Source organism: Crocodylus siamensis, chromosome 15 (genome assembly GCF_052110815.1).
Source record: "Crocodylus siamensis isolate JL-2025a chromosome 15, ASM5211081v1, whole genome shotgun sequence".
NCBI lineage: Eukaryota > Metazoa > Chordata > Crocodylia > Crocodylidae > Crocodylus > Crocodylus siamensis.
The window spans coordinates 41,904,565-41,931,187 of NC_143409.1; the positions used below are offsets into that span (position 1 = coordinate 41,904,565).

The following is a 26,623-nucleotide window of genomic DNA, read 5'->3' on the forward strand; positions in this document are numbered from 1 at the left end:
GTGCCTGATGGCATGTTTGTCTGAAGTATATACAGCTACTTTGTCTATGAATTACACCATTTAACCCTGCAGGGTTCCTATTAGAGAGACAGACTGGGAACAAGGTGTGTGGGAACCTGCCTATTATAGCCTGCAGCTGCACTGAAATAAATCCCTCTTACTTCAGGGAAAGTGTGATTCCCTGTGTCCTGACGGAAACAGGATGGCTGTAGAGATCAGGGGGTTGGCAACCTCTTAAGAGCAGGGGGTTGAAAAAACTCAGCTCAGGCTGTGGCAGACTAGTGCTTTCAACCTGCCTGCTGCTGCTGCTTGCTGCCAATACTATGTGGCCTGGCAAAAATCCCCTTGCTACCAAAATGCCACTGATATCCAGGCTTTGTGGCCAGAGGTTGCCGACCCCTGGTACAAATACATATTTAAGCTGCAGTGTACAAACAGGTCCACTAGGACAGGCAACAAGCCACCTTTGGGAGGCTTTCTGCAGAAACTGAACTGTCAAGTGGTTCCTTCTTCCCTGGGCTGCCTCCTTCATGCCAAAGGCAGATCCAAAGAGTCCAGACCCAGTATTAAGAGATAGGACTGGTCTCCTTCAGCACTGTTGGGGCCTGTGTCTGTGGCACTCAAGTCAATAAAGTTTTGCCATTGACTCCAGGGAGCTCAAGATCAAGATTGTTGCACTAGTCGAGACATGGGTGTCAATCTGCACTGTTATTTGAAGCAACCCAGAGTAAACTGGCCCCTGGGTGCTCAGTGCTGTAGGTGCACACTAGAAGAAACATCCCCTTCCTTGAAAGGACCTTCAAGGTATAAATACAGGAAATATTCCTGTGACCAGACAGGAACTAGAGGCAGAGTTTAAGCAAGTTGTCAAAGGTTACACAAGGGGTCTGTGGCAAAACTAGAAGTTGAACCCAGTTCTCAAGTCCCAGACCACAGTTAACAGTGTGCCCTCATTGTAAAGAAGGCTAATGGTATACTGGCTTGTATTAATAGAAGCGTTTCCAGCAGATTGAGGAAAATGATTATTCCCCTCTATTTGGCATTAGTGAGGCCACATCTACAGTACTGTGTCCAGTTTTGAGTGCTCTGCTACAGAAAGGATGTGGACAAATAGGAGAGTGTCCAGTGAAGGGCAACAAAAATAGCTCAGGGGCCAGGGCACATGACTTCTGAGGAGAAGCTGAGGGAACTGGGCTTATTTAGTCAGGAGAAGAAAAGACTGTGAGGATATTTGCTAGCAGCCCTCAACTACCTGAAGGGGTGTTCAAAAGAGAATGGAGCTGGACTGTGCTCAGTGGTGACAGATGACAGAACAAGGAGCAATGGGCTCGAGGTGCAGCAAGGGAAGTTTAGTTTAAATATTAGGAAAAAACCTTCTCACCAGGAGAGCAGTAACACACTGGAACAGGTTACTCAGAGAGGTTGTGGACTCTCCATCCTTGGAGGTTTTTAAGACCTGGCTTTACAAAGCCTTGGCTGGGATGATCTAGTTGGGGATGGTCCTGCTTTAAGCAGGGAGTTGGACTAGATGGGACCTCCTAAGGTCCCTTCCAGCCCTAATTTCCTGTGATGCTATATTAACCCTTCATCAAAGAGCTCAGATTTACTACACAGAACTGCCCTTCACAGATTGGAGATGGGACCCAGAACTTGTCTAGGTAGAGGGAAGCTTGCTGGCTTCCCAGCTATGCCAGCCTAATCAAAGCATAGCTTTCAAGCATATTCCACACCAGCATTTTGCAAGCAACAGTGCAGACACCGGCCTTCACACACAAATCCCAGTGCTCACTTCTAGTTACAAATATGTTATTGAAATCACTGCAGTTGTCTTGCCCTGAAAGACACGAGAGGCACTTGAGCAATCTGCTGAGCTTCGCTGCTCGTGCCTGGGAATACATTATGTACAGAATGCTGCAAGAGAAGAAAGTCATTATCACTGGCTCGGCCTTCCTTGTGGATCTCAGCCTCGCATCTATTATTCCCTGTCCAGCATGCAACCGCATAATAATCCTCTTCTTCACACGTCCAGCCAGCCTCTTGGCTAATGAGGAATCAGAACTGGGCAGAAGCCTGTGTAAAGCCATAGTACAGCTCTATCTGTTTGTACTAAGGGGCATGCACAGGATGACAGTCCAGGGGTGCAGAGAGAGGGCACAATAGCTGGAGAGATACAGGCCCTGCTACTGCAAGTTGCACTGCCAGGCTGCACAGGTCCATTAACAAGCTCAAAAAATGTCCTGGTCAAACCCTTCACTTTGTTTTGGCTGTTCCCTGATCTACTGGCTCCCACCCGCCCCCTAGCCCCCACCTCCCTAGGCTGCTCAGAAATTAGCTGATTGCTGGCAAAGCTGTACTCATAAACTCCCTATCAATCACCACCAGCAGCCTGACTCTGCCGAGCTTTTTCCACCTCAGCTCTATGCGGTAGGCACAGCCTCGCTCCATCACTGACAGCCTGCCCTTTCCCCAGCACTCATTTTTAACCCCTCCAAGTCCCTACCCACACAGCAAATGGAGTTTGTATTCAGCAGGAACAAAAGTGACCTGAGGCAAAACCAGATCTCTAAGCATACTCAGATGCTCACATCCTTGGGCCTCTGGGAGGCTTGTTTTACAAGTAGGGAAGCAAGCACAGAGGTTACCTTACTTAAGGCCACCCATCTGGTACAACTCAGGTCTGACACTCACTCATCTGGGTCACTCCGCCCCTGGGGCAAAACATCTGGTCCATCTTTACCCAGCCAGCAAAATAGATGTATCTATTCCTTATTGCATATTCTGTCAGCTTTTGGTCCAACTCAACATGATCGTGAGGGGCTAGAGGAAGAGCTAATCTCTTGTCATACAAATTACAGTAGTTCCAACACACAGAACAAAGCCAAGATGAAAGCCCCTGGATCTCTGCTCATACGTGTGTGCCTCAGCTTCTCATAGCACCATAAGGACCTTCCATGCAGACAGGGCCGAGTTAACGTACAGGCAAACTAGGCATGTGCCTGGGGCCCTAAGTGAAGAAGAGGCTCAGTTGTTCTTATTTTACATATTATAATTATTGAGTGAAAAAGTAATATAAATATACAGTATTAAGTAGAGGCCCACAAGTTTGTTTGCCTAGGGCCCACTAAGGGGTCAATCTGGCCCTGCATGCAATTAGAATTAGAAGAGCAATAGCCCACATTAGAGAAATCCAGCATGCTTGAAAGAGATGGACTCTTAGCTTCAGAAAGCTTTGAATCATGCTTGTCATATGTGAATATGCTGCAGGGGCTTTATCCAGTGCTGTCCCCCATCTGGCATATGGCACCCCTTTGCTACCCTATTCCTGCACCTCCTGCATTACGAACACAGAGCTCCGATTCCCAGAGTAGACTGGAACGATCAACTGTTTCACTTGTTACCTGAACCAGTTGGAATTTAGACCTCCCAGCATGAATTAAGGAAAAGTCAAACAAGCCTAGAATGATGTTTCCCAGAGGGATTTACACAATGCATACAAGCTGCCTATGAAGTAACATCTAAATGGTACTCAACAGCAAACGAGGGCCCAAGTCTTCAGTGCAGCAGAGGCTTTCCTTATCTAGTGTAACACAGTAAGAGACATGCACTCTTGGGAAGAGACCTAGCAGAACTGCCTAATTCCCATGTGCACTGGCCTCAGGCAAAAGGGGCTATAAACACTAGAGTAAAACTGAAGCTTCCTGGTAATGGACAGCTAACCAGCTATCTATTTATTAGCAAGCCCCATGGTCTGTATAGTAGGAAAACAGGGACCTTTCCTGCTGGGGATCCCCTTCAACCAGGACTGTCAAATTCACCCTGGGCACAATACAGACCTGCAGGGCCAGTGACACTGGCAGCAACAGGGGTTTGGGGACAGCTCACCCTTCTGCCACTGATGATCATGGGACCAAGGGGCCATAAATCCTGTAGGAGGACACACCTCTTCCCTGGCCATGCCCAACCTCCTGTAGCCCAGCAGTCTGGACAGAATGTCTCCACTGGCCATAGGCAGGGCCAGACTCAGGCATGGGTGAACCAGGCAGCTGTCCGGGGCCTGGACAGAAAGGGGGGCCCGAAAACGGTAATTTTTATTATTATTATCATTATCGTCATTACCTCTGGTGAAGGGGGGGCCTGATACTAAAAGTTTGCCTGGGTCCATCAGGAATCTAGGTACTGTGCTGGCCATAGGCCATGTTCGACTCCCCTGCCCTAAACCATTTCTAACAACTTTTGGACACACATAAAGTCTCTATGTTCATAAGAACCATCCCTGCTTTTTAAAGAGGAGTTATGAATAGTCATAACCCAACAGAGGAATGCTCAAGTGAAAGCAGTGGCCTTGGTGGGTATTTTAGAAAACGGATAATCCATGATAGCTCACAGGGGCTAGATTCAGGGAGTGAAAGCTAGGTTGTGGGGAGGGTGCCCAAGAAGGAGATCTTGAAAACTGAGGCCAGTTCCACCATACAAACTGCTGAGTGACTTATCCATCATGATGCAGGACATCCATGGCAGAGCAGGGAATAAAACTCCCAACATTAACCAGCTAAGTCTAATGCCCTTTGGGAAAGAACAGCTGTTTATTCCTTATTATAGTATAGCGCTGACCCCTGTTGCAACATACTCTTGGAACACGTTGGACACACCAACTCTGCATTGGCAGGTATGGCTAGGACAGAGCTCTCAGCTACATTGTGACTAATTTGAGGAAGGAGAAGAGAAATATGACCAGAAGCACAGCTTGGGGGTTGCTGAGAGACAAAAATGACTCTCTGGTACCATTTAGAGCCATCTTCAGGCTGCTCTAACACCTTAGCTGCAGCTGTCCCATGGAGACTGTTCTACTAGCTAAGAACCCGGTTACTTGAGATCATCTCCTCCCCCCTCAAATAAAGGATGCCTTCCATACCCTGCAGGAGTAGCTATGCCAGCTGGGCATTACCAAATAACTGGTCTATACTAGGGATCTTCTCAGCTCACCAGAGTCCCCTGTGGTTCAGTGCTGGAATCCTTGTCTGCCATATAGACAACCTGGGTTCAGCTCCTGCACATTTATATAGCTACAGCCATGAAGGCACCACATGCCTGGACTCAGTTTGGCCTTTGGATTCTGTCTCAATGTCCTAAAGCGGGGATAGAAGGTCAGAGCAGCCTCTGCTCCTCCATAATCCTGCCTAGGCAAATGTGTCAAAGGTCTGGGTGACCTCTCATGCATATACTATGAACCAGAAAGCTTCATAGTTTGCAAACCATCTCAGCTCATCTTTTAGGGCACAACTCCAACTGCAGCCTCACTGAAAACCCAGAACAGGGACCACAGAAACAGCCTTCAATGTCAGGTAATGTATTTCAGTCAAGGACAGGGCAATTTTACAGGCAGTAAAAAAAAAATCTAGTGTCCATTGCATTTCGAAGACAACTTCCCTGGTTAATCTTAACCAGGGAAGAGAGAGTTAACACATGCCCCTTTCCTAGTTTTTAAGTTTTTAAATAAGGCCATCCTGGCAAATGTTTCCAGAGTGACATCAGCACCGCACGATTTATCGCTGCACTAGCTCACTGCATTCCCCCTGGGGGCCCAGGAGCTGAGGTTATAAATTGCATTTGCTGATGCTTTACTCCCTTTCTATCCCCACCCCCCTTCCTCTCCCCATGCCCAGCCTGACACCTTAACTTTCCCTTTACAATGACTCTGGCTCGCTGCTGATTACTATTGATTTCCTTTGCCTTCCTCCTGTTGGAAAAGGTTTACGTCTAGACGTTTGCTGAGCAAACTCAATCAGGGCCACACTAATAATCATTTCCGGCCAGCGAATTCTCTGCTTATTACAAGAGGGGAGGGGTTCTTGCTTTCTTGTTTTCCATTGACAAATGCCTCTACTCCATGGAGGGATGGGAAGGCAAGCTCAGTTAGTCACATTCTGAAACTTTCCTCTGAAATGCTCACTCAGTTATCAGCAGGAGGAAGCACTTGACAGCTCACAGAATATGGCCCTTAAAGCCCAGGGCTTTGCTTGCACTTAATAAGGATCATCTATTTGTATACGGGACAAGAATTTAAAGTGAGAATTGGGCCCTTTCATTATCAATCATCGTTGCCAGTGTTAAGTTATGCTCAATTCTAGGTTTCTTTATATCAACCTTTTAGGTCCGTGTTTCATTGACAATCAGGTCCAAAGACCAGAAAGCAAGAGAGAGACAGGACAGAGTAACCCTCTTGAGGATTATCATTTTCTGTTTGTTCAGCTCCTGGCATAGCAGAGCTCTGGCACTTGACTGGGCCAAAGAAATGATAAAGATCAAAGATTCATAATTATACCCACAGTGTTAAAGAAAAAAAAGAAACAGAAATGTAAGGCGTCTCCCTCCCCCAGATCACGAGATTAATATGATACTTTTTATCTGATTCACCCTCTAGATTTGTGTCATCAGGAATCCCACTTTTCCAGCTTTTTGTCTGCAGGCACAATGGCCAAAATACGTTATTACAAACCAAGAGCAGAGATCCTCGTCAATCTCAGGACTCCAGAAGTCAGCGTTAAAAAAAACACCACTCCCACCCACCACACACACCACCATATGCAAGAGCACTGGGAGAGTCTCTGCCTATAAACCCTGTAACGGGCAAATCCAAATGAATGTTTAACATCCAAGTTCAGTCTTTATTTTTCATGCAGTTAGTTTGCCTCCCCTATTCCTTTCTCTTTAAATTGTTCAAGAAAAGAGCGATCAGTTTTGCTTCTCCTTCTACTCAACTTCATTTGCACCCAGTAACTGCGATTCTGCCCCCCGCCACTCCACTTCCCTGCACAAGGGTATGTGTATATCAAGTCTATACTTATATTGAGGGTATGACTATATCAAGGGAAAGAAAGTGGGTGGGCTGGGAAACCTTTCTGGAACTTCCCCATCCTGTCTCGAAAAGAAAAGATCAGAACAGAAAAGAAAATTAATAAATCCAGAATAACCAACCACAACCTTGTTCCCATGGGGCAAATCCTACTCTCTATGGGGATAAACCACCATGCATTTGCCCAGTTAGATCATTTAATGGCAACCTAAATTCAATCCACGCGACCACCCCGAAGCAGTCAAAGTGTTATCAAATTTAGATATTAATCTATGAACTCTGTAATCCTAGAACGCCATACGAAAGAAGAAGACCCATGCTGTGATAAGAGCGGGAAGGATTTTTGTGTATATTACAGGCTTCCAAACATCTCCGCATATTTTTGGGTGGCAGGATGATATGAACAGGGCAATTCATGCCTCCCCTGGGTCTGAGCCACACAAGAAAAGTCCTGTTATGATTTGGGGAGTTATGCTCTACAGGCTCCTACTTTAATCTTACAACCCTTCCATTCACCCCTTCATAAGGGCCAAACTGAAATCCATTATAAAAATGTCACCTTGAGGCCGGGACATGCGGTTTCCACCCCAGTTCGGTTTTGAAGCAGCATCATCCAAAGCATTCACTTCCATGGAAGGGGCAAGAAATCAGTGCAGATATACTGCTGGTCAGCTCAGACAGGGAGCTTCATCCATACGTGGTCAGAAACACACTTCTTGCCCTACAACCACATAAAATGGTGCCAGCCCGAGTGCTCCCTAAGTGGAGATGTCACGGACCTCATTGACTGCAATTTCCACAGGGCAAGGAAAGGAGTGAGGTCAGGGGCCCTTGGGGTTTTGGTTCCTAGAATCTGCTCAGTCAGCAGCAGCAGCAGCTCTGAATATTAATAGTGCTATTGCAAATCATACAAAGACAGGACCAAAGGCCTCAGCTATCTCTCCCCCCTCCCTCCCTCAGAGATGTTGCCAAGACGAATCCATCACTGCTTGAAGTGCTCACATGTTACAGTGCTGGGCTCACAGACACACTTCTGTAGACAAGACATGAATGCAGGCTCTGGGTTGGGAATTTCTCAGCATTGATAACAGAGGTTAGCTGGAGGCCAAGGAATTCTCTAGGTTTTTCTTCATAAGCCAGTCACTGGGAAGCATGCAGGGGTCAGCAGACATATTTTGTTTCACTTCCAATATTGGATTCATTCCCTGGTCTTCCAAGGCCTCCATTTTTATCTCTATCATCCCTAGATTGCCATAGAGAGGGTGGAAACAATACAGTGAGCTGGTGGAATTGAGTTCAGAGGATGTAGGCAAAAGAACCAAGATAGAGCAAATCCATTCCCAGCCTAATTCTGCTAGCTTCACATAATGCCAAATAGATTGGCAGGGAATGTCAGAATGTGGGCCAGTCTCCCAGGAGGCCAGAGCACTGCTGTGGGCAGTGTACTACTTGGATCATGCTATCCCGGTCCACCACTGACTGGACTAGACAATCTAGACTCTGGGTAAAACCTTTCCACTCCAAATGGAGGCTGCATGGAGCGCAGAGCAGATCGAATGAGACATCATATGTCTTCCCAAACTGCATGCACTCCCTGGCATTGTACCCAGGGATCAAGATGCTAAGGAAGGTGGATCCATCACTAACCTGCATCTCAGAGAAGGGTTGGTAGTCCAGATCTGGGCTGTATCCTGGTGAAGAGAGGTGAAAACTGGCATTGCTTGGTAACTGCCTCGGCATGGCTGGTGAAGAGGAGGAAGAAGCGAGTGCCTCATCTGCTGAGTCATCCTCTAGATCTGGGGAGGAGTCTTGGTCAGGCTCAACAGGTAGCTTGGATATCTGCTAAGATGACGACAAACCACATTTCAGGAGGGAGCAGTGATACAGAACGGCCTGTCCTGTTTTTCTCCCTACTAGCCCACCATATCCTATGGCAGGCCTGTTACTATCCATCTCCGTCCATGGACCAGGCAATATCGGGGGGAGAGTATCAGCTCTGATACCAACCCCACACAAACTCCTCCAGAGTCAGGGCTCCATAGAGTTTAAGAAGAGATGAAGCAGCTGAGAACTGGCCATTGACCACAGTACTGACCCACTGGATTTTCTTGTAGAGCGATGACACTTTCACCATCCCAGCTGGGGCCCAGGGGTGCTCAACCGAGTAAGAACTTGGCTTCTGTTAGGGCTGCCGCTCCAATGAAAGCACACCATACAGCAGCTATCCCTGGGGCAGCTCTTGTCATCTCAGACCCATAGGTCTTCCCAATGGGACCCCCAGGGTCCTGGGGGAGGGGATTCTTCACCTCACTTGGCACCGCCATCTCTCCATAGCCCAGGACCCCACTCCATAAGCAGTCGTGTAATCAGCTCCTTACCTGTAGGCAGGGAAGCTGCCTAGTTCCCTCAGATCAGGGAGGACTCATTGCTCCACCCTGATCTCTTCCAGGGCAGAGTTTAATTTTAACATAGCTTTGAAGCAACCAGTTCCTCTACTCCTACCAAGCTACTGCTTCAAGCAACTTCCTCCCTGTGCACCAAGAACCACTTCAAAGCCTATTCCCCTCCTACCCTGACTCTTTCAGAGCCCTGTAGGCATCTAGCCACTTCCTAGCTGAGTGTGGTAATTATGCTTTGCTGGCCAACCCCAGGCCTCCTGGGCTTTCAAAAGGCAGGGCACCTTCTTACACAAGGTTTCATGGGCAGACTTCTAGCTTCTCTGGGGTTTTTCCATAGAAGACTCTACCTGACAATATCAGACAGTAAATAAAGGGTCAGTTATACCAGTGATCATTGTATTAATGCAAAGGCTGATGGAGAATGAGATCCGTCTGTTTGTTGCAAGAAGAGATGGTGTCCCAGAGAAATTATAAAGCAAATGGCCTCTCTACCTCAACCATGGAAGGTTTATCACTGTGCAAGGAAAGGAAAACAATGGGACATAAAAGGAATCACCATTGATCTTGAAGTAAATGGAAGGCCCTGGGAAATTGCCACAACTGGGGAGTGAGACTCTTGGCTTCAGAGTGCTGCTCAGACACTGGACCAAGTGAGAGCAGAAAGACCATCCCATCTAAAGTGGGATGGGATGGACAGACCTATTCTGATCCACACCTCAAACGAAGCTAAAGCAGAACCATATGAACCACGTGAGATGAAAGACTTGCTTATTCTTGTCTAGGAGTATTCAGCCTGCAAGACTATCCCAACTTCTAGCCTCACTTTGCCACTATCTCACAAAGAAGCAGGGCCAAGACCTAGGTTCTGCTGGACCACGGAGGGGCTGAAAAATGTGGGGTCCTTAGGGCTGTGCCAGGGTCAGAAATGAGTGATGCTTTCTTTGGAACAGGCTAGCAGGGGGCTTCAGCCCACAGCACATACAACCACACTGAAATGCAGCAGCCCCTGTGGACTGAGACGTGGCAGCCAAATGTCCTGGAGCATCGTTAGTAGAGAGGAAGAAGAATGATGGTCACAACCATAAGTTATACCAGTGACACATTCCCTTCTCTAGACAAACATCTGGAGAGGTAGCAGGCTGGGCAGATCCTGCCTGGTTTGAATTCAGGCATTTCAGTGCCCTCATAGCTGATGCTTAGGCCACCTTTTCTCTTACTGCCCACCTTACCCACCTTCCTTAACTGTGGAAGCAGCTCACCCCTTCCATCCTGCACAGACATAGTTTTTTTACCTCTGGTGAGGAGGTGTGGAGGTCCACAGCTGGCAAATGGCTAGGAGAGTCTGTGGATGTTCCTGGAGTAACGTGTGAGTGACCTTGCAAGCGGGTTCCCAGTGACTTCAGGGGCATGGGGGATGATGTCCGTGGTGTTCTTGCCCCCTCTTCCTTTGTGGATGGCTGGGGTGAAAGCTGATGGGATGAACTATGTGTTTCCTTTGGTACGGGTGGGCGGTGCTCATGAAAGCACACACTGTAGGCCAGTCTCCCACAATGCATTGCCAGCTTATCATTGCCCACCCGCAGCAGTGCCATGATATCGTCGTAATGGTACAGATCCTCATCCTTCTTGGCAAAGAGGTTGATCCGGGGCTGGTTGGTGCGAGGATAGATGGCAAAGAAAGCTTCCCCTGCCCGGAGGCTGTTCTTCATGGAGGCACCACGGAGCTGCAGAGCTTCAATCCGGAGCCGCACATCGTGGTTCTTGTCATTTTTGCAGAATCCTGGCCCCCAAAACCCACACAAGCACATGTTACAACAGGCCAAATCCTAAGCTGATTGTACTGCTTGCTTCTTGAGAGTCTATCCTGCCTGCCGATATCTGTTCCAGCCACACAGTCCCTTGGATTTCTCAAGCTCCCAACCTAATCCAACCCTGCTATGCAAAACCTGATCCAGCCCAGCTTGCTCATGGGCAAAAATAGCATTGGCAGAGAAGTGCCTGGGCATTTAGGCTTGCTGCACAAAGCCTTTTACTACCAGCCAAAGTCTGCAGCTCAGTGAAGACCCATCCTTCACAGTCAAGGAACCAGCGATGAATAGGGAAGTTCTGAGTTGGGGAGTTCAGACTTATGTGAGGCTGTACGGACCTGTCCCTTCCTCTCCTCCCTTTCCCCTTCACATGCAACCTCTCACCTTTGGGCAGAGTGAAGATAAATTTCCTCCTCTCAAAGGAACAGATCTCATTGGGGTTGCTCTGCTCAATGATGTCGGTGGTCCCCACAGTGGTGTACTGGGCGTCTCCCTCATTCACCCGCAGCTTCACCCCAGCCCCAGACCCCTCCAGCAGCAGGTTCTCCACAGTCAACCTCAGGGCATATCTTCCTGTTTTATTGAACTGCACATTCACCACCTCAAACTCAAAGTCCAGGGTCTTCTCCTCGGCCTTCAGACGTGACCTCTGCAGGGTCATGGGTACGCGAGGTTCTGTGGCCTTGTTGGCCATCGCCGCGGCCTCCTCCTGGGAAGGAGTGGGCAATAATAATAAGAGAACCGCTGCCGATAGCTCTGTTTAACTCCTCTACAAAATACCCAGAAAGATTTGCCCCATGCTAACACAAGCCCCTCTTTTTGCTGTGTCAAGCAGCCCTCTTGGCAGATGTCCAACACCCTGTTCAGTCACAGGTCAAACCACCCATGACAGGACCAGCAGTGCCAGCCTTTCTAGTTAATGCCAGAGATTCGGACTTTCTGAGCAGAGTCCTTGTTGCTGTAGGCTTTCCCCCAAACCCTGCCTTTCCTTTAAACAGCATTTTTCCTTTGCAGCAGGGAAGTGCCTGGAGCTGCCTGTCAGTGGCATGTCAGCTTCACACCTCCTCAATCAAAGGAGGCTTTCAAAAAAAAACAAACCAGCCCTCAGAGGCTGCTATGCACTTGCACACCTTGGTGATTCTGGGAAAGTCAAGAGGCAGCCGGCTGCTGGAGCAGAGCACACTGCATAGGAGAGAGAAAGAGGGAGAGAGCGTCCTGTCTTACCTGCTCCACAGGAGGGGAGTGAGGAGGAGTGGGTGCTTTGAACTTGGTTTGTTTGTAGTGAAACCAGGTAACTAGATGCAAACCTGCCGCCTGGCTTCCAGCAAACAAAGCTGAAGGAGGAAGGTTGTGTTCAGGGAAATAACCAAGGCAATGCCAGCAAACACCACCCTTTCTCTTCCCCACACAGACCATGCCATGAACTGGAGGAGGTCTTCATATGAGAAAGGGGTAGGGCTGGGTTCAAGGCCAGGCCTGATCCTGCTTATGGGAATCTAGTATATCCAGGACTCGCGACATTACAATAAGTTCTTCTCACTCAACTTACTTTCTGAAACAAATCTAGTTCTGGCTGGTCTGCCTGGGGACTGTTTGGGTTTGCCCCTGTGCTGCCCATGCAGAGGTGATGAAAGCTACACTGGAGTGGGAGAGGAAAACCATGACCCCTGGTCCTGGGTCCCTAGAAGCTGGGGGAGCTGGGGCTGCTCATGTCTGCAGCTTTCCACTTTGTGGCTTTCAAGGAACTTACATAGAAAACTGGTCCACTAACTTCATTTGCCCGTATGATCCAGGGTGCACCAGGCTGACTTCGGCATGTGTGGGCTGCAGGGGTTCCTGGACGCTCCCCCCCACCCTTTGATCCACACATAACCGACAACCTGTGCTCACTTTCTCCCAAGCCTCAGTTGCCCCCCGTGCCTCTTGGGTTTTTGGTTGCAGCCACGTTAGTTTAAGGACATAGGCAGGCAAGGCATAGACAGGCAAGGTTCTTTGGGTAGATGTGATATCTTTTATAAAAGCACATCTACCCAAAGAACCTGCTTGCCTATATCCTTTTATTTTATAAAAGATATCACATCTACCCAAAGAGCTTTGCCTGCCTTTCCCTGAAAGGGAAATTTAGGCTGATAGTCCCCCACTCCCACATCTACTGTCTCCATTACTACATAACAACCAATTGTGTCCTCACTAGACACTCATCTGCAACCCTTCATCTTCCCCCCATCTCAATACCTAGAAGAAGGATCCAGGTACCTCCCTCACATCTGGCCACCCTAAGCTGGCAGAAAACGTGGGCATCCACAGATAACTCACCCTCCTGGGAACCCAGAAGGGGTTGTGTGTGTATGGGGGCACAAAGCAAAAAGGGGCCAGGTTATCAATGGACACTCCCCTTTCTACTCATGCCCTTGCCTGGGGCCATATCAGAATTGGCAGGCATTGAGATAATAATGGCCAGAACTTCAGCTGGTGTAAAAGGGTGTACGTGACCTCAAAGCAGCTTGACTAGTTTGGGAGCTAGACTGTTCTCAGTGGTGGGAGATGACAAAACAAGGAGCAATGGTCTCAAGCTGCAGCAAGGGAGGTTCAAGTTAGATATGAGGAAGAACTTTTTCACCGGGAGGGTAGTAAAGCACTAGAACAGGTTACCCAGAGACGTGGTGAAATACCCATCCTCATAGGTTTTTAAGGCCCAGCTAGACAAAGCCTTGGCTGGGATGATCCAGTTGGGGACAGTCCTGCTTCGAGTAGGGGTTTGGACTAGACGTGACCTTCTGAGGTCCCTTCAACCCTCATTTTCCATGATTTTATGACCTGCCTTTTAGGGTTCCTTGTACTGTGCATCTGAAAGCTTTCCCTGGTGTCACAGGGTGGGGACCCAGGAGCGGCCATGATCTCTCCTGGTGCCCCCTACCGTGCCAAGTTGTCTATCAAGCACCCTCATTCTCGCCTGCCACGTCTTCGATGACAAAAGTATTATAAGGGAGGCTGCCTTTTGTCCTTTGCACACGGTGCTCTTATTTATCCTGGCCCCTGTTCCGTGTAGATTGATTTGGTGCCCCCAGCCTTATCGGCTTTGCGTGGCTCCTATCACCCCTTACACCACGCCCCAAACCTCTCAGATGTACCAGACGTTGTTGAGTCAAATTGCTATTGCCCGTACCCTTGTGGACGTCCTCCGGGCTTGCCTCTGTGCACCCACCCTCCCTGGGGCTCGCCTCTGTGCACCCTCTAAGCTTATTGCCAGTGCCCACACTGGTGCTCCTCACAACTGGGGCTCAGGTGGCCTTAGCCGTGCCTGGCCCCCAGACCCCCTTCTTGGGTCTATAATCCTTTTCTGGCTCAGGTGGCCTCAGCCTCACCTGGCCCTAGATCCAGACTGCTGTGCCCTCTCTGGCACCAGGAAACCCCACGCTACTGGGGCCTCCTATGAGGCCTCCTCCAACCCCTTATAGCCTCTCCCAGTCCTCCGGTGTAATAACAAACAAAACCATAAGCCAATCAGCCATAACTCAAAACCACACCTCCTGGCTAATGTAAGCTCTAGCCCTCTGGCTAAACATCACTCCAATCCCTACCGGGGTATCTCCTCCCATTCTCCAAGAACTGAAACTGTTCAGGCCACCTAGCTTGTTTAGGCTGTGCTGCTCCTGGGATGTTAATGGTGAACTGCCTGCCTGGCCCCAACCCAAGCTGCTTATCTAGGCCAGGCCCTGCCCCCTTCCGGTCAGCTGACCGACTGCGGTTGCCGGGCAACCAGCACCTGTCCTTCTCTCTAGGCGCAGTAGGAGCAGGGCACTTCAATGCCCTGCGACACACCTCCCCCCTTAAATTCAAGTCCCACTAGGAGCGGGGCGCAGACGTGCCCTGGGACACCCAGCACAGTGATCCCACCCTCACATAAAATGCAATCCCCCATACCTAACACTCTACCATGTTCCCATTTATGAACCAGTTGCACCTCAACTGTAGAGCTCATAGATACTTAGGATCCTTGTTTCTTAGGAAATGATGACAGTCAAACCGCTTCATTACAACACAATCAAGGGAAACTTTGATCTAGAACAGGGGTGTCAAGCATGACCTGCAGAGCTGTTCTGTACAGCCTGCCAGGCTACCTGCAGAATTTGGGGGGAATGGCCTGTTGTAGGGTCCCCAGGCCCCACTGGGGCCTGGCTGTTCGTGACAATGGGGCTGTGCTAGGTCTGTGCTGACACAATCCCATTTATCCTGCAGACACTTGGCCAACTGCTGCCTCCTCCCTGCCGCTACTGTCCCTGGACCTCTGCAGCTGCCTCCCCGTTGCTGTCATTGTCAGACTCCCACCACCACTCCTGAACCTGCTGGGTTGCAGCCACTGGCTCCACAGATCTGCCCCAGGAGGAGCCCTGTGGTCTGGATCTGGCCTAGATATTGGGGTGAATTTGACACCCCTGACTTAAAAAACAAAGGAAGGTATTCCAAACAGGATTAAGTAGTGGCTGTCCTTAAATGATTGTAAAGATGAAACCAAATCAGAGAACATTTTAACTCCTGTATGATGTCATCCTGTTACATATTACTGGTATCCATGTAAGTTATGTCGCCATAAAAGTAATAGAAACCGGAAAAATAAATGAAACTTGGAATGCAAAGCTGAAACAAAAATAGGCCAGTTAAAAAAAATATCCAGGGAAACTTTGGTTGAACTCAACATATTCTTGTGAAGAATTTTGGTTTTCTCAACACTGCTTGAATGAATGAGAAACTCTTTCACTGAAAATTTTCCAGCTGGCTCAACTCTGCTGTGGATTTCTACTGACTCCACACAAAGTCAACTCTTTCTCAATCAAGTCTATTAGTGAAGACAATGGCAATGCTTCCGATTCACACCAATCTTACTGGAGTTTGGCCTGGTGTTAGCAGTGCGCAGCTGGTCTTAGGAAAACACATTGGCTCAGCTGGCTCCAGGTCATGTTTCACTGTAAATACCCCTAAGGCAGTCAGAATGCAGTATAACAATTATCAAGCAGGGCTCTAACCCTGAGGGCAATGAAGAGGGCATAAAAAAAACTGAGGCAATGATCAGACTAGTGCCATTTTATATGCTCCCAATGCCCTTCTCATTATTGCTATTCCTGACATTCTTACCCAGTTCAGCTTAAGCATTAATATATTTGAGAACTAATTAACAGGGATGTAACTGGGCAGTTTTGTGTCCTGGGTGGTGGCATGGTAGCCTTTATTGATGGTGGCATGGTGGCCAGGAGACTAGTGGTGGGAGCTGCTATTTTTGGCCTTCCCCCAAACTGGCACCCAGGGCTGGTTCCTGAGTCACCATCACTTAGTTAATGTTATCGCAATTTAATATCTAGATCAGTCACTCATTATTAGCTAAGCATTGGCCAATCTTCTATTCATGCTTCAAGAAATACTGGTTTACTTCATCCAGATCATCATCACTTTAGCGCTGAAGAAAACACACATATAGAGGCATGGGGCTGAACTTCATCTCACTTAAGACATGGACACATGTAAAGCTTAGACCGGTTAAACACAACTTAAACCATGAGCAGACAGATGTACAAGACAGCTTAGACTAATTTAAACCTCTTGCAAAGGTTCAAAAGTGTTCCTGAGAAATTGGAAACCATTTTGAACTGGCACTACATGAAGCAGTTCAGTGTTAAAATGGACACCAAGCATCTCATGACTAGGATCGGGTTAGCCCTCCAGACTCCCACAGTGCATTGCTCCTCATCCCCACTGTGGCAACTGGCTGCTCTGGTATGTCACTAGAACTCTACTGCCCCTGGGATCAGGCAGAGGTCACTTGGCCAAGCCCAATACAGGTAAGGGCTGGACAAGGCCAGCCCCGCTCCTTATACAGAGGCAGGGCAAAAAGCCTCCCCGACCTGACTGAACCCTGCATCCTGCAGGTCTGGCAAGTCTTTGGAGGCAGAGCTTCCAAAGTAAATAAAGGAGATGTGTGCCCAGCACACAGCAGATGCATCAAGGGACAGCGAAGCAGCAGAGGGGCTAAGAAGGGCTGGGGACAGCTGCCCAGCAGGCAGCAGCTGTAGCCCAGAAGAGCGCCCAACAACTCCCTCGGCAGGACCCGGAGTGTCGAACAGCTTCGGCTGCAGCCCAGTCAGTGTACAGCGCAGTGCACAGGGCAGACCCTGGGAGCTGCAGGAGGCAGCTCGGGTCCCTGGATACTTGGTGCACATAACAGTGCATGAAGCCACCAGACCCTGGGAGCCACATGCGGTGGCTTGGGTCTGCTTCACTCAGCATGCAGCTGAGAACCCCAGTGCACGCGGTGATGCACAGAGTTGCCCAACCCTGGGAGCTGCACATGGCAGCTTGGGCCTGCTACCCTTGGCGTGCGGCCAAGGACTCGGTGCACGTGATGGTGCACGGCGTCCCAAACCCTGGAAGTGGCGCCAGGTCACTCGGGTTTGCAACCCCCTCCCTGGTGTGAGGCTGGGCACCCAGGAGGCACCAGTGCAGCACAGCTGAGGTCCCCCGGGGCCTGGACTTCGGGTCCCACACAAGGCAGCCCAAGCCCCAAAGAAAGGGAGAAGGTGAGGCCTGGGTTTTGGTACCTGCACAAGGTGGCCTGAGCCCCAACGGAGGACAGAAGGCAGGGCCCCAGGTGGCCCCGACAAGGCACCTGTGGCTCCGGGAGCCTCTCCCAGTCTCCTCCCCAGATCCATGAGTACCCAGGAAACGGGTCCGTACAAGGGAGCAAGCCCTGACATCCCAAGAGATCAGTGACCAGTGGGGGGGAGGGGCCCGTCAGGGGCTGAGAGGTTACTAGGTCTTCCCTAAGATGCCTAACCCTGCCATTTTTCCTGTAGGAGAGGTGCCAGAGTTAGGCATCTTAGGGAACGCCCAGTGGATCCGGTCACATGGGTACCTGGAAGAGGGAGGGGGGCAGGGGACTTGCGCTTCATATTTTGTAAATAGTTACTTATGTATTGTTATCCTTTAATGTGACCTGGGTTATGTCATCTATTTAAGATTTGCCTGTATTTACTTGTTGTTGTTCTTGTCTAAACTTACCTGGTGATACCTGTATTAAACTGCCTTTGGTGTACTTACTGGTTGCTGACAGCTGCAAAGTACATTAACAAGACTATTCACATGTACCTGGTTAAGCATTGGGTTAAATCTTCAGAGGCTCAGGGCCCTATTTAGGACAATAATAACTCCTGTTCTTCATGACCAAAGTAGTTAGGACACACAATTTGATTTAAAAACATGACTGTAACAGGCTTTGTTCAGAAAGTTTTGCAGGACTCCAATTAAAATCTCATGGAGCTGTAATATGTGAATATGGCAGGTACTTTCTCCTTTATACCCTTAACCGTCATGTTTAATTTCCTTTCATCCCTTGTACAAATACATTAACATTCTGTCTTTAATTATGCGATCATCAAAGAGCAATTTTCACTTAATCTAATGTAATGTACACTTCATTAAGATAATTTTTTTTAGTTGTGCTAGATCTACATGCGCATTAGGTCTGGCATTACTCTGTGTACATAGCACAAAGAGAGCATAGAAAAAAAACTGCTGATAAGAAAAGTCCACAGAAAGAAGAAATGCAAGTGATACATTGCATATGCAGCATAGAAGATGAGGATAATAGTGCAAGGCAATATTTCTTGGTTTATTTTTAGACTGACAGTTAGATGACAGTAGCATCTCTTTCAAACGTGTAGACCAAGGGTTTCAAACTCGTTTGGTCTATGGTCTGGTTAAGTGGTGTGGGGCTGGTCCACAGACTGGATGAATGGTGTGTGGCCAGCTTTATAGGCCAGATCGGGTCCATATACCTACCCCTCCTGTCAGATCCAGAGCATGCAATAACAACCCCAGCTCTTCAGGACTACATGGCATGTAGCACCTGTACAGGGCCAATCTGGGATGCGCGCTACACATGGCACTTACTAAAGCCAGTTGGGGACCTGCACTACACACAGGGTCTACCCTGGAGTGGCTGAGGCAGCGGGGGGTAGGGGGAGCACCATGTGCAGCACAGATCCCAGGCCAGCCAGAGTGGGCACCATGTGGGATGCACATCCCAGGCCCTGTGCGCAAGACCAGTCTGGCATGTGCCAGCTGTAGCTTCTGGGTCAACTCTGGACTCAAGAGCAGCACTCTGGACCTGAGGGTTTCTTGGGCTGTATCTTTAACACCCCTGCTGTAGATCCTCCTTGCTCCTACAGAAAGAACGGCAAAATTCTCAGGGACTTCCTCAGAAATAAAAGGCCATTATCGGCTATGCTTCATGAAAGACATCGGATAATCCTAAACCTTTCAGTTTGTGCTGTCCTTATTCAGGGAGACATGAGCTTTGATTTAGCAGGCAGTTTTACCCACAGAAGGACTTTTGGCTCTGTGTTAGGTGCTGTACATCAGCAAAATAACTAGGGGGTGCAAGCAGGTCACCATCCCTTGGTGCCGACTATTGAGGGGGTGCCAGAATGCCCCCCCCCTCAGGCATCTTTGCCATGGCAAGGGCAGCCCTTCATTGCCTGGCCATAGGAGCCAGACAGGCACAACCCCACACCTAGCAGAGTATCTGGGGGCAGGCCGTGAATGAGGCCAGAGGAATGGCACCCCCCCGGGAAGACTTTGACAGAGCAGAAAATCCTGCACCGAACAGAATATCCTGGGAGGGGTTAATCAGGGTACCAGGGAGCCTGGTTGCAGTTACAAGGGCAACCGCAGCAGTAGCAGCTCCCTTCCCTCTGCAGAAAGTTGGGGCAGGTAAGACTTTGATCCCCTCCCTTTCCCCTTACCACACCCACCCTCCTAACTTCTCAGTCTCCAATGGTAGAAATAATCCCCCACCTCCACCAACCCTGGGTGCTGAAGGATCTGGCATCTGCTGTACATACATAGGATGAGACAGGACTTGCCCTAAAGAACTGTCTGGTCCCTTCCCTGTCACTTCTGGGTTTGCTGTCCCTGAGCCATTCCACCCGAAAGAGGATCTGGTGTGGATGCAGTAGTGCAATTGCACCCCCTCCTTTGATTCCTGCTTCAGCTAAACTTTGAAAGCCAACCACCTAGGAGGAGAAGCAGTATTTCTATTCAGGTGGTGCTAAAGGGGTGAATTGACTTCACGGTTCATTATAATCTACCTGATTCCTGCTTATTGCTCTTCACTCTATAGGTGTCAACAAATCTTTTCAAGTTCCAGCAATCAAGCTATCCTTTCTTCTGCAATTCAGCTGTCTGTTAGCCATTCCTGGGAATCTCTCTCTTCCATTTCACAGCCCTAAAGACCATTTTTAGTTCTAATTAAAAACCTTAACTTGGCAGTGGAAACAAATAATAGTGAAGTGTAGGAATCTTAAGAAGCCTAGCACTTGTATTATGAATCTGAGTAACTGGTGTGCTTTTAACTATCATCACTACAGGCCTAATGAAACAATATCTTTTGAGTACATTTGCCTACTTTGCTGTGTTTTTTAAACTTAATATATCATCTAGCAAATTCATCCACATTCCAATAAAGTTGTATTTAGTTTTGTTTTGATCAAAGCTCAGTTGCCTGGAGTGTGCAAGCTGCATTGCATCACGGGAGAGGTAGTCTCTAGCCAGGGCATTGGGCCCATCAGAGAAAATCGGAGCATCACAAATTCCAAACAAAAAAAATGCTCCTTGGTAAAAAATTATTGACCTGCTCTAATGATGAACTCCAGGAACTTCAGGTCTCAGGAATCTGTCCCCTACTACTGTTCCCTCCCATACCACCCACTGAGCAGGAAGAGGACCAGAGAATTTGCCCTCACCTCTATTTCTGAAAAGGCCTAAGAAATGGACCCAGCATCTCAGGAACAAAGGCAAATTCCCTGGGGAGGTGGAAGAGTTTTCCAACGGACCCAGACAACTTGGCTTCTTTTTTCACAGCTGCTCTGGGCTCTGCAAAAACTTCCAAAAAACTTCCTGAAATCTCTAAGAAACCACTGCAAGGATGTGTGGGATAAGTATGTCAAGAGCCCTGTAATGACTACAGTGTAGAAGAGCAGACACAGCTCTGCCCTGCAGAACTGCAATAGACTCACACCTGATATGGGATGACACCCATGGGTGCTCCACTCAGTTCAATTAGCAATGGGTTCATGCTGTAGCGTGGACAGGGCCTGGGTGGACTGGCTGGGGGGAGGTGGTACTGCTGTTTTGAGTTGGCACTGCCTGTGACTAGAACAGGCATCATTCCCTTGTACCAGCAAGATGGTCGCGTGAAAACAAATACAAAGGTCTCTCCATTTTCCCTGCCAACCCCCATCTGGTTTGGATCAGGCCCATGAGGCCCAGGAGCAACCCAGTGTCGTTGGAGTAAAGCCACAAGGCAAAGTAATCAGGAGGAAAACACAGGAGAAGCCCCTGGGCCAGCTCCCCAGCTGGTACAACTTGCCACAGGTCAGCTGAAACCAACTGATTTATACTAGCCGAGTTTCCCAAACTTTTTCTTATCGCATACCTGCTTCCAGATATACCAGCTGCCCATATACCCCTACCAGCATATTTTAACCCCTTAAATGTCAATTATTATATAATGAAAATGAAACCTGCCATGACAATTTCTGCCAGAGAGGTCTTGCGTACCCCTGCGGGTACACGTACCACAGTTTGGGCCCCCTCCACAAGCCGAAGTCTTGGCGCTGTGACCCATTAGCAGCTGCAGCTGATTCACACCCACTACTAAGTGAGCCCCCCTGACACCCTTAGAGCTGGAATTCGTTTACTGCTGCAGGGGAGCTCATTTGGTTACTCTTATGGAGTGAAACCACCTACCCCCAGCTCCCTATCCTCTATAGGGGCTGAACTGCTGTCAGGGCAAGGGACTCATCACAGCTCGCAGCAGTTTGGGGAGGGAGGATATGATTAGGTACCAGTTGAGCATTTGTTGTGGGGGTGTGGCATCCCCTGCTGCCTGTCCAGAAATGCAGTTGATAATCAAAGGCCAGACCGGTTGTTTTTAATTTTCTAAGCCCTGGGATGGCCCTAAGCCAAGCCCTCTTAGCAATGGAAGGGGATAAAGTTCCTCAGCAATAGAGAGCCTCCTCTCTCTCTCTCTCCCTCCCTCCTTCTCCCTCCGGTGTGCTGAACTTTGCCTTTAAGCTTGCATGGCTGCATCTCTGCTGGGATCCTCTGATCAGATTAGGAAAGTCGCAGGAACAGCTACAGCTGCAGCAGCAGTTGCTGAGTGCACTTGCCTCCCAGCCCCATGGACAATTAGCTCTTAGGGCAACTTTAAATAAAGTAGGAGAGAAAGAGAGAAAAGGGGTAGTGGATACTATTATAAACTCCTAAGGAGAGTGGTGCTTTAACAGGATAATTATCTACCTGCTGCTGAGGACAAACTGTTCAGTGCATCTGCTGCTATCTCAGGAGACTTGATTGGAGAAGGTAATGTTTTACTTTTGTGGCTTGCCTTAAGTTCCTGTTCCTTGTTCTAGGGGGAACTTTGCTGGTTTGCTTTGGCCTGATGGGACAGTAAGGGTAATTCAGAGTAATGAATCTGTGGGACTGCAGTGCTAACAAAATATTTATTGCTCCAGGTTGTAAACACTATTGTAGCCACTCCAGGTTTGCCTAAGGCACTTAGTCTTACGCTAGTGTCATGTTCCTGATTGATCATAAAGGGAACAGGCATTATACAAATGTCTCCTGAGTTTATTTTCTTAGCTTCCCACTTTAAAACTCTTCTTACTACTATACTACCTGGAAGAAGCACTAGGATGCAGAAGCGGGGAATGGTGGGTGCTTGTTTCATGTACATTTTGACTTTTGTTGTTGTCATTTTGTTTGCTCGGGTGCTGATCTTCCAAAGTTGTGAGTCCTTTTAACTGTACTGATGTGAGTGGATTTGTAGACTTCTGGGTGACTACTTGCACACACAAAATTAAGGCGATGCAATGCATGCTTTCGGGACTGGGAAATCCTGAAGTGGTGGTGTGGTGTATGTGTGTGGTTTTTTCATGGACAATTAAACTCTTTGAAATCACATCACTGTTCAAAATGCATCTTATTTAACTGGCTTATGTGTTAATCAGCATGTTCACGGCCTTATTTTCTTATGCGCTGGCTATAAAGCAGCAAACAATAGTTCTTCAAAAAGACTAAACTCTGTTTGCGCTCATCAGATTTATGCTACGGTGACTGAGGTAGTTCCAAGAAGTGATTCTGTATTTATATTGGAGTGCTTTATAGCAGACTCCCACCCACAAGTCTCAGGGAGATAAAAAAATAAACTGCCCTTAGAGGTCCATGATGATTTGAAAGAATCATTCTGGTAGTATTAAACAGAGCTTGATAACTAGTTACGTCCTAGCGACTGGGACCAAGAAATACCTTCACCCCCACTCCTTCCTGGTACCACTTGGAATTCCTTAGAACTTGCCTTCTTCTGGCAGCAAGCTTCCATCGGAGGGGATTTTGGCTGTGATGAAACGTGAATTGCGTGGGAAGTCTGTCTCGGCCTCTTTGATGCAAAGATCATGAATCTCTTTCTCAGGTCTTGCTTAAACTTTTCTGTTCTTGCGAGGGGTGAAAAACCAGCTAATGTTCTAAAGTATAAATTCCCCCCTCTCACACACAAGTTGGTACTAAAATGTCTGGCTGTGCAATTTTTAAAGGCGCTAGCTAGAGCTACTGGGGATGCAAAGGGTTACTGCTAGTGCCCTTTGGAGACCAGGCTATCTTGGTCATCATCAACACATTGAGTTTGGTGTCGGGCTTTACTCTCCTTATGTCTGTTGGCTGTGTTCAGGGGGAAGCCCAGGAGAGGAGTAAGCGGAGAGTATTTTACACATCCAGCCAGGGTGCATTTGTAAAGCTGCCTGCGAAGGAATGTCGCAGAGCAGCTGCCTTTACTCTTCCTGCTGCCCTGTACTTCTGTTTGAGGCTCTTTCATGTGACTGAGGATTTGAGGGGGGCCTTGGATTTCTGGTTTCTAGAGACTTTGTAAAGGTGGAAACTTATGACTATTGGGCCCCTTTAAGAGTGGGTGAATTGCCCCCCACCCCAAATAGATCTCATAATGGCTCCATGTTCTCAAAAACCAGGGCTTTGTCAGACTTCAGAGCAGCAAACTTACCTGGGAGGAGGGCTGAGCAGTGCTCTGTACCTAGGGAGAGCTGTGCATCTATTGCATTTATGCACAGGGTCAGAAAATTGGGGCCATCTTGCTGTTGCTCTGCGGGAGTGGCACTCTACAAAACCACTGTGACGTGGGACCTTGGTGTGGGGAAGCAGCGTATCAGCCTCAAGTGCGTGCATGAGATCTGGGACATTACTGGGTGAGCAGCTTCCAGGAAAGGCCTGGAAAGTGCTTGGCTGGTGTCTGGGCATTAAGGCAAGTGTCCCTTGCGGTCTGCTCCTAGCCCTGCCTGGTCCTTTCCCCCGTGTTGTCTAAATCCTGCTGCAGCTTTGGGGTAGGTGGGGGAAGCTGGGAAGGAGGAAACGATTATCACTACCAGTTCATCAGCCTGTGGATAGCAAAGGCCTTGGGGTTTCCTGTGTCCCACACACTTTCAGGTCTGGACAACCAAGATGCTCAGCATGTGGGTGCTACCCTGTCATGTTACTAATGGCAGAGCCCTGAGTTGGGAGCAGGGCAGGATTGCTATCATGGCAATGAGGCTAGTGAAGTTTTACAGGAGTTGGTGTGTTAGGAGCTTGTGCCATTTATTAGCATAGTAGGTGTGCTGCACCTGAATTGCCTGGCTGCGTGACAGGTGTCTCTTCTGCTTTTAGAGACAGCTGGAGGCATTCCCTTTCAGCCAACAGACATGCTGGTAGATTAAGCAGCTGTTCTGGGGTTAAACATCATAGTGAAGCATGGTCAAATCCTGGAGCAGCCTGGCTTCCATGCTGGGAGGCAGAGTGGGTCAGTGGACAAAGTGCTGGGCTAGGACTTGGACACCCAGGGGTCCAGTTCCACCGCTGCCGCCGACCTGCTGTGGGACTTTGGGCAGGTCCCTTGCCCTCCTTGTGTTTCTCATCCCATCCCATCCCATTCCTGGAACACCTTATATATTTAGACTGGCAGCTCTTCAGAGCAGGGGCTGTGTCTGTCTACATATTTGTACAATGACCAGCACAATGGGCCCCTGACCTTGTGCTGTACCCAGCACAATGGAGCCTGTTGTTGCTGTTGTGATGCATTCAATTATGGCTAATGACTAGAGACCAATGGGATACTGACTCCATAATAGCCTCTCCAAGGGGAATGAAAACATGAGAAGTCAGAACTGTTTGTGTTAGGGAAGAAGGTAAGAGCAGTCTCTTATGAGCAAGAGTGGGGAGGGACAGTAGGAAAATTGCTGTAACGGCTTATCTCTGCGTGTTGTGTGAACTTGGCATCAACAGCCTGTCCTAAACCAGAAGAGGCCTGAGACTGCAGCTTCTAATTGAGCTGTATTAAGTGATGGAGATATGCAGAGGTGTCCCCTGGCAGCGAAGGGCTCTCCTTTCCTGAATCTATCTCAGAGGGGAAGGTGGTGCAGTGAGGGAGTGGTACTGCCAGGGCCAATGTCTGTGGTGCTGCTGGGCAGATCTTGTGCATTATGCAGCTTTGGGTGGCACCAACAAACCCAGGCTGGGAGCAGGCAAATGGGGGGACGAGTGCCATGGTAGCATGCAGGTGACCACACTAAGTGTGTGTTTGTGGTGGGCACAGCCAGCATGTGCTGCGATCAGAGTCTGCATCCCTGAGCCCTGCAGAAGCTCATGATGGATGGTCTCACAGGTCCTATCCAGGTCCTCTGTTCCATCCGTGCATCCTTGTCTGCAGAAAATGACTGCAGACATCCTCATCCTCCATGCAGTGAGCTGCAGCCCTGCTCCCCCAGAGCTGTGGCAGCTTCCCAGGGTGGGCTTTTGAAAGGGCTCTGTGCTTAGGTGGAAGATCAAACACTGGTGCTGCTGCCCAGGTGCATTTGTCCTGTGGCGGTGATGTCCTGAGGATTAGAAAGGCCGTGCATCCATGCTGATCTTGCAGGGGATCAGCCAGGGCACAGGGGGTGGGCAGAGGTGCTATTAATTTGAAGGCACTTGGCTACAGGGAGACTGGAAATAGTGTGTGTGTGTGTGCTGCCAACTTTATTCAGTGGCTTGTGGGATAATGATCTCTTGAATTAGCTTGCTTTCCTTCCCCTGTGTGAGCAAGTAACTGGTAAACAACTGAACTCAAGTCCCTGCCTCACTTTACCTTATTCTCTGTATGATGCTGCTAGTGTGAGGAAAGTCTGGTTAAGGGTCTGAGCTGCTCCATCTAGCTTGTGCTCTCAGCTATTTCCCAGCATCCCTCTGCCCCCCCCCCCCCAAATACAGAGGACACATGCTGGTGACAGCATATCTTGATGCTTATAGGCAGAGAGGGTTTCTAGCAGCAAATGGTTCACAACTTGTACATGGGTTGTTGCGTGTTTTAATTGCTGCTAAGTTTGCAGCTGCTTTGGTTGACAGGCACCTGTGCAAATAGCACATGTGAAAAGCTGCTTTCCCCTTATCCTTCTTGCAAAAGAAACAAACCCAGTGACCCAAACAAATGG

General features: G+C 48.7%; 2 protein-coding genes across 2 annotated transcripts in view; one reads left to right on the forward strand and one right to left on the reverse strand.

Annotated features, from left to right (window-relative positions):
• CCDC33 (coiled-coil domain containing 33) overlaps positions 1 to 11,754 on the reverse strand; it is a 213,635-nt gene extending 201,881 nt beyond the window's left edge. Inside the window, exons 1-3 of the mRNA XM_090029238.1 lie at positions 11,445 to 11,754; positions 10,545 to 11,032; positions 8,501 to 8,695 (exon numbers count right to left, since the gene is read on the reverse strand). Coding sequence (XP_089885364.1) covers positions 8,501 to 8,695; positions 10,545 to 11,032; positions 11,445 to 11,754 — 993 coding nt within the window. The remainder of the gene's footprint in view (positions 1 to 8,500; positions 8,696 to 10,544; positions 11,033 to 11,444) is intronic.
• A 10,294-nt stretch (positions 11,755 to 22,048) lies between these two features.
• The window catches only part of STRA6 (signaling receptor and transporter of retinol STRA6), a 45,371-nt gene continuing 40,796 nt past the window's right edge, over positions 22,049 to 26,623 (forward strand). Inside the window, exon 1 of the mRNA XM_090029337.1 lies at positions 22,049 to 22,475. The gene's annotated coding sequence lies outside the window, so the exon portion shown is untranslated. The remainder of the gene's footprint in view (positions 22,476 to 26,623) is intronic.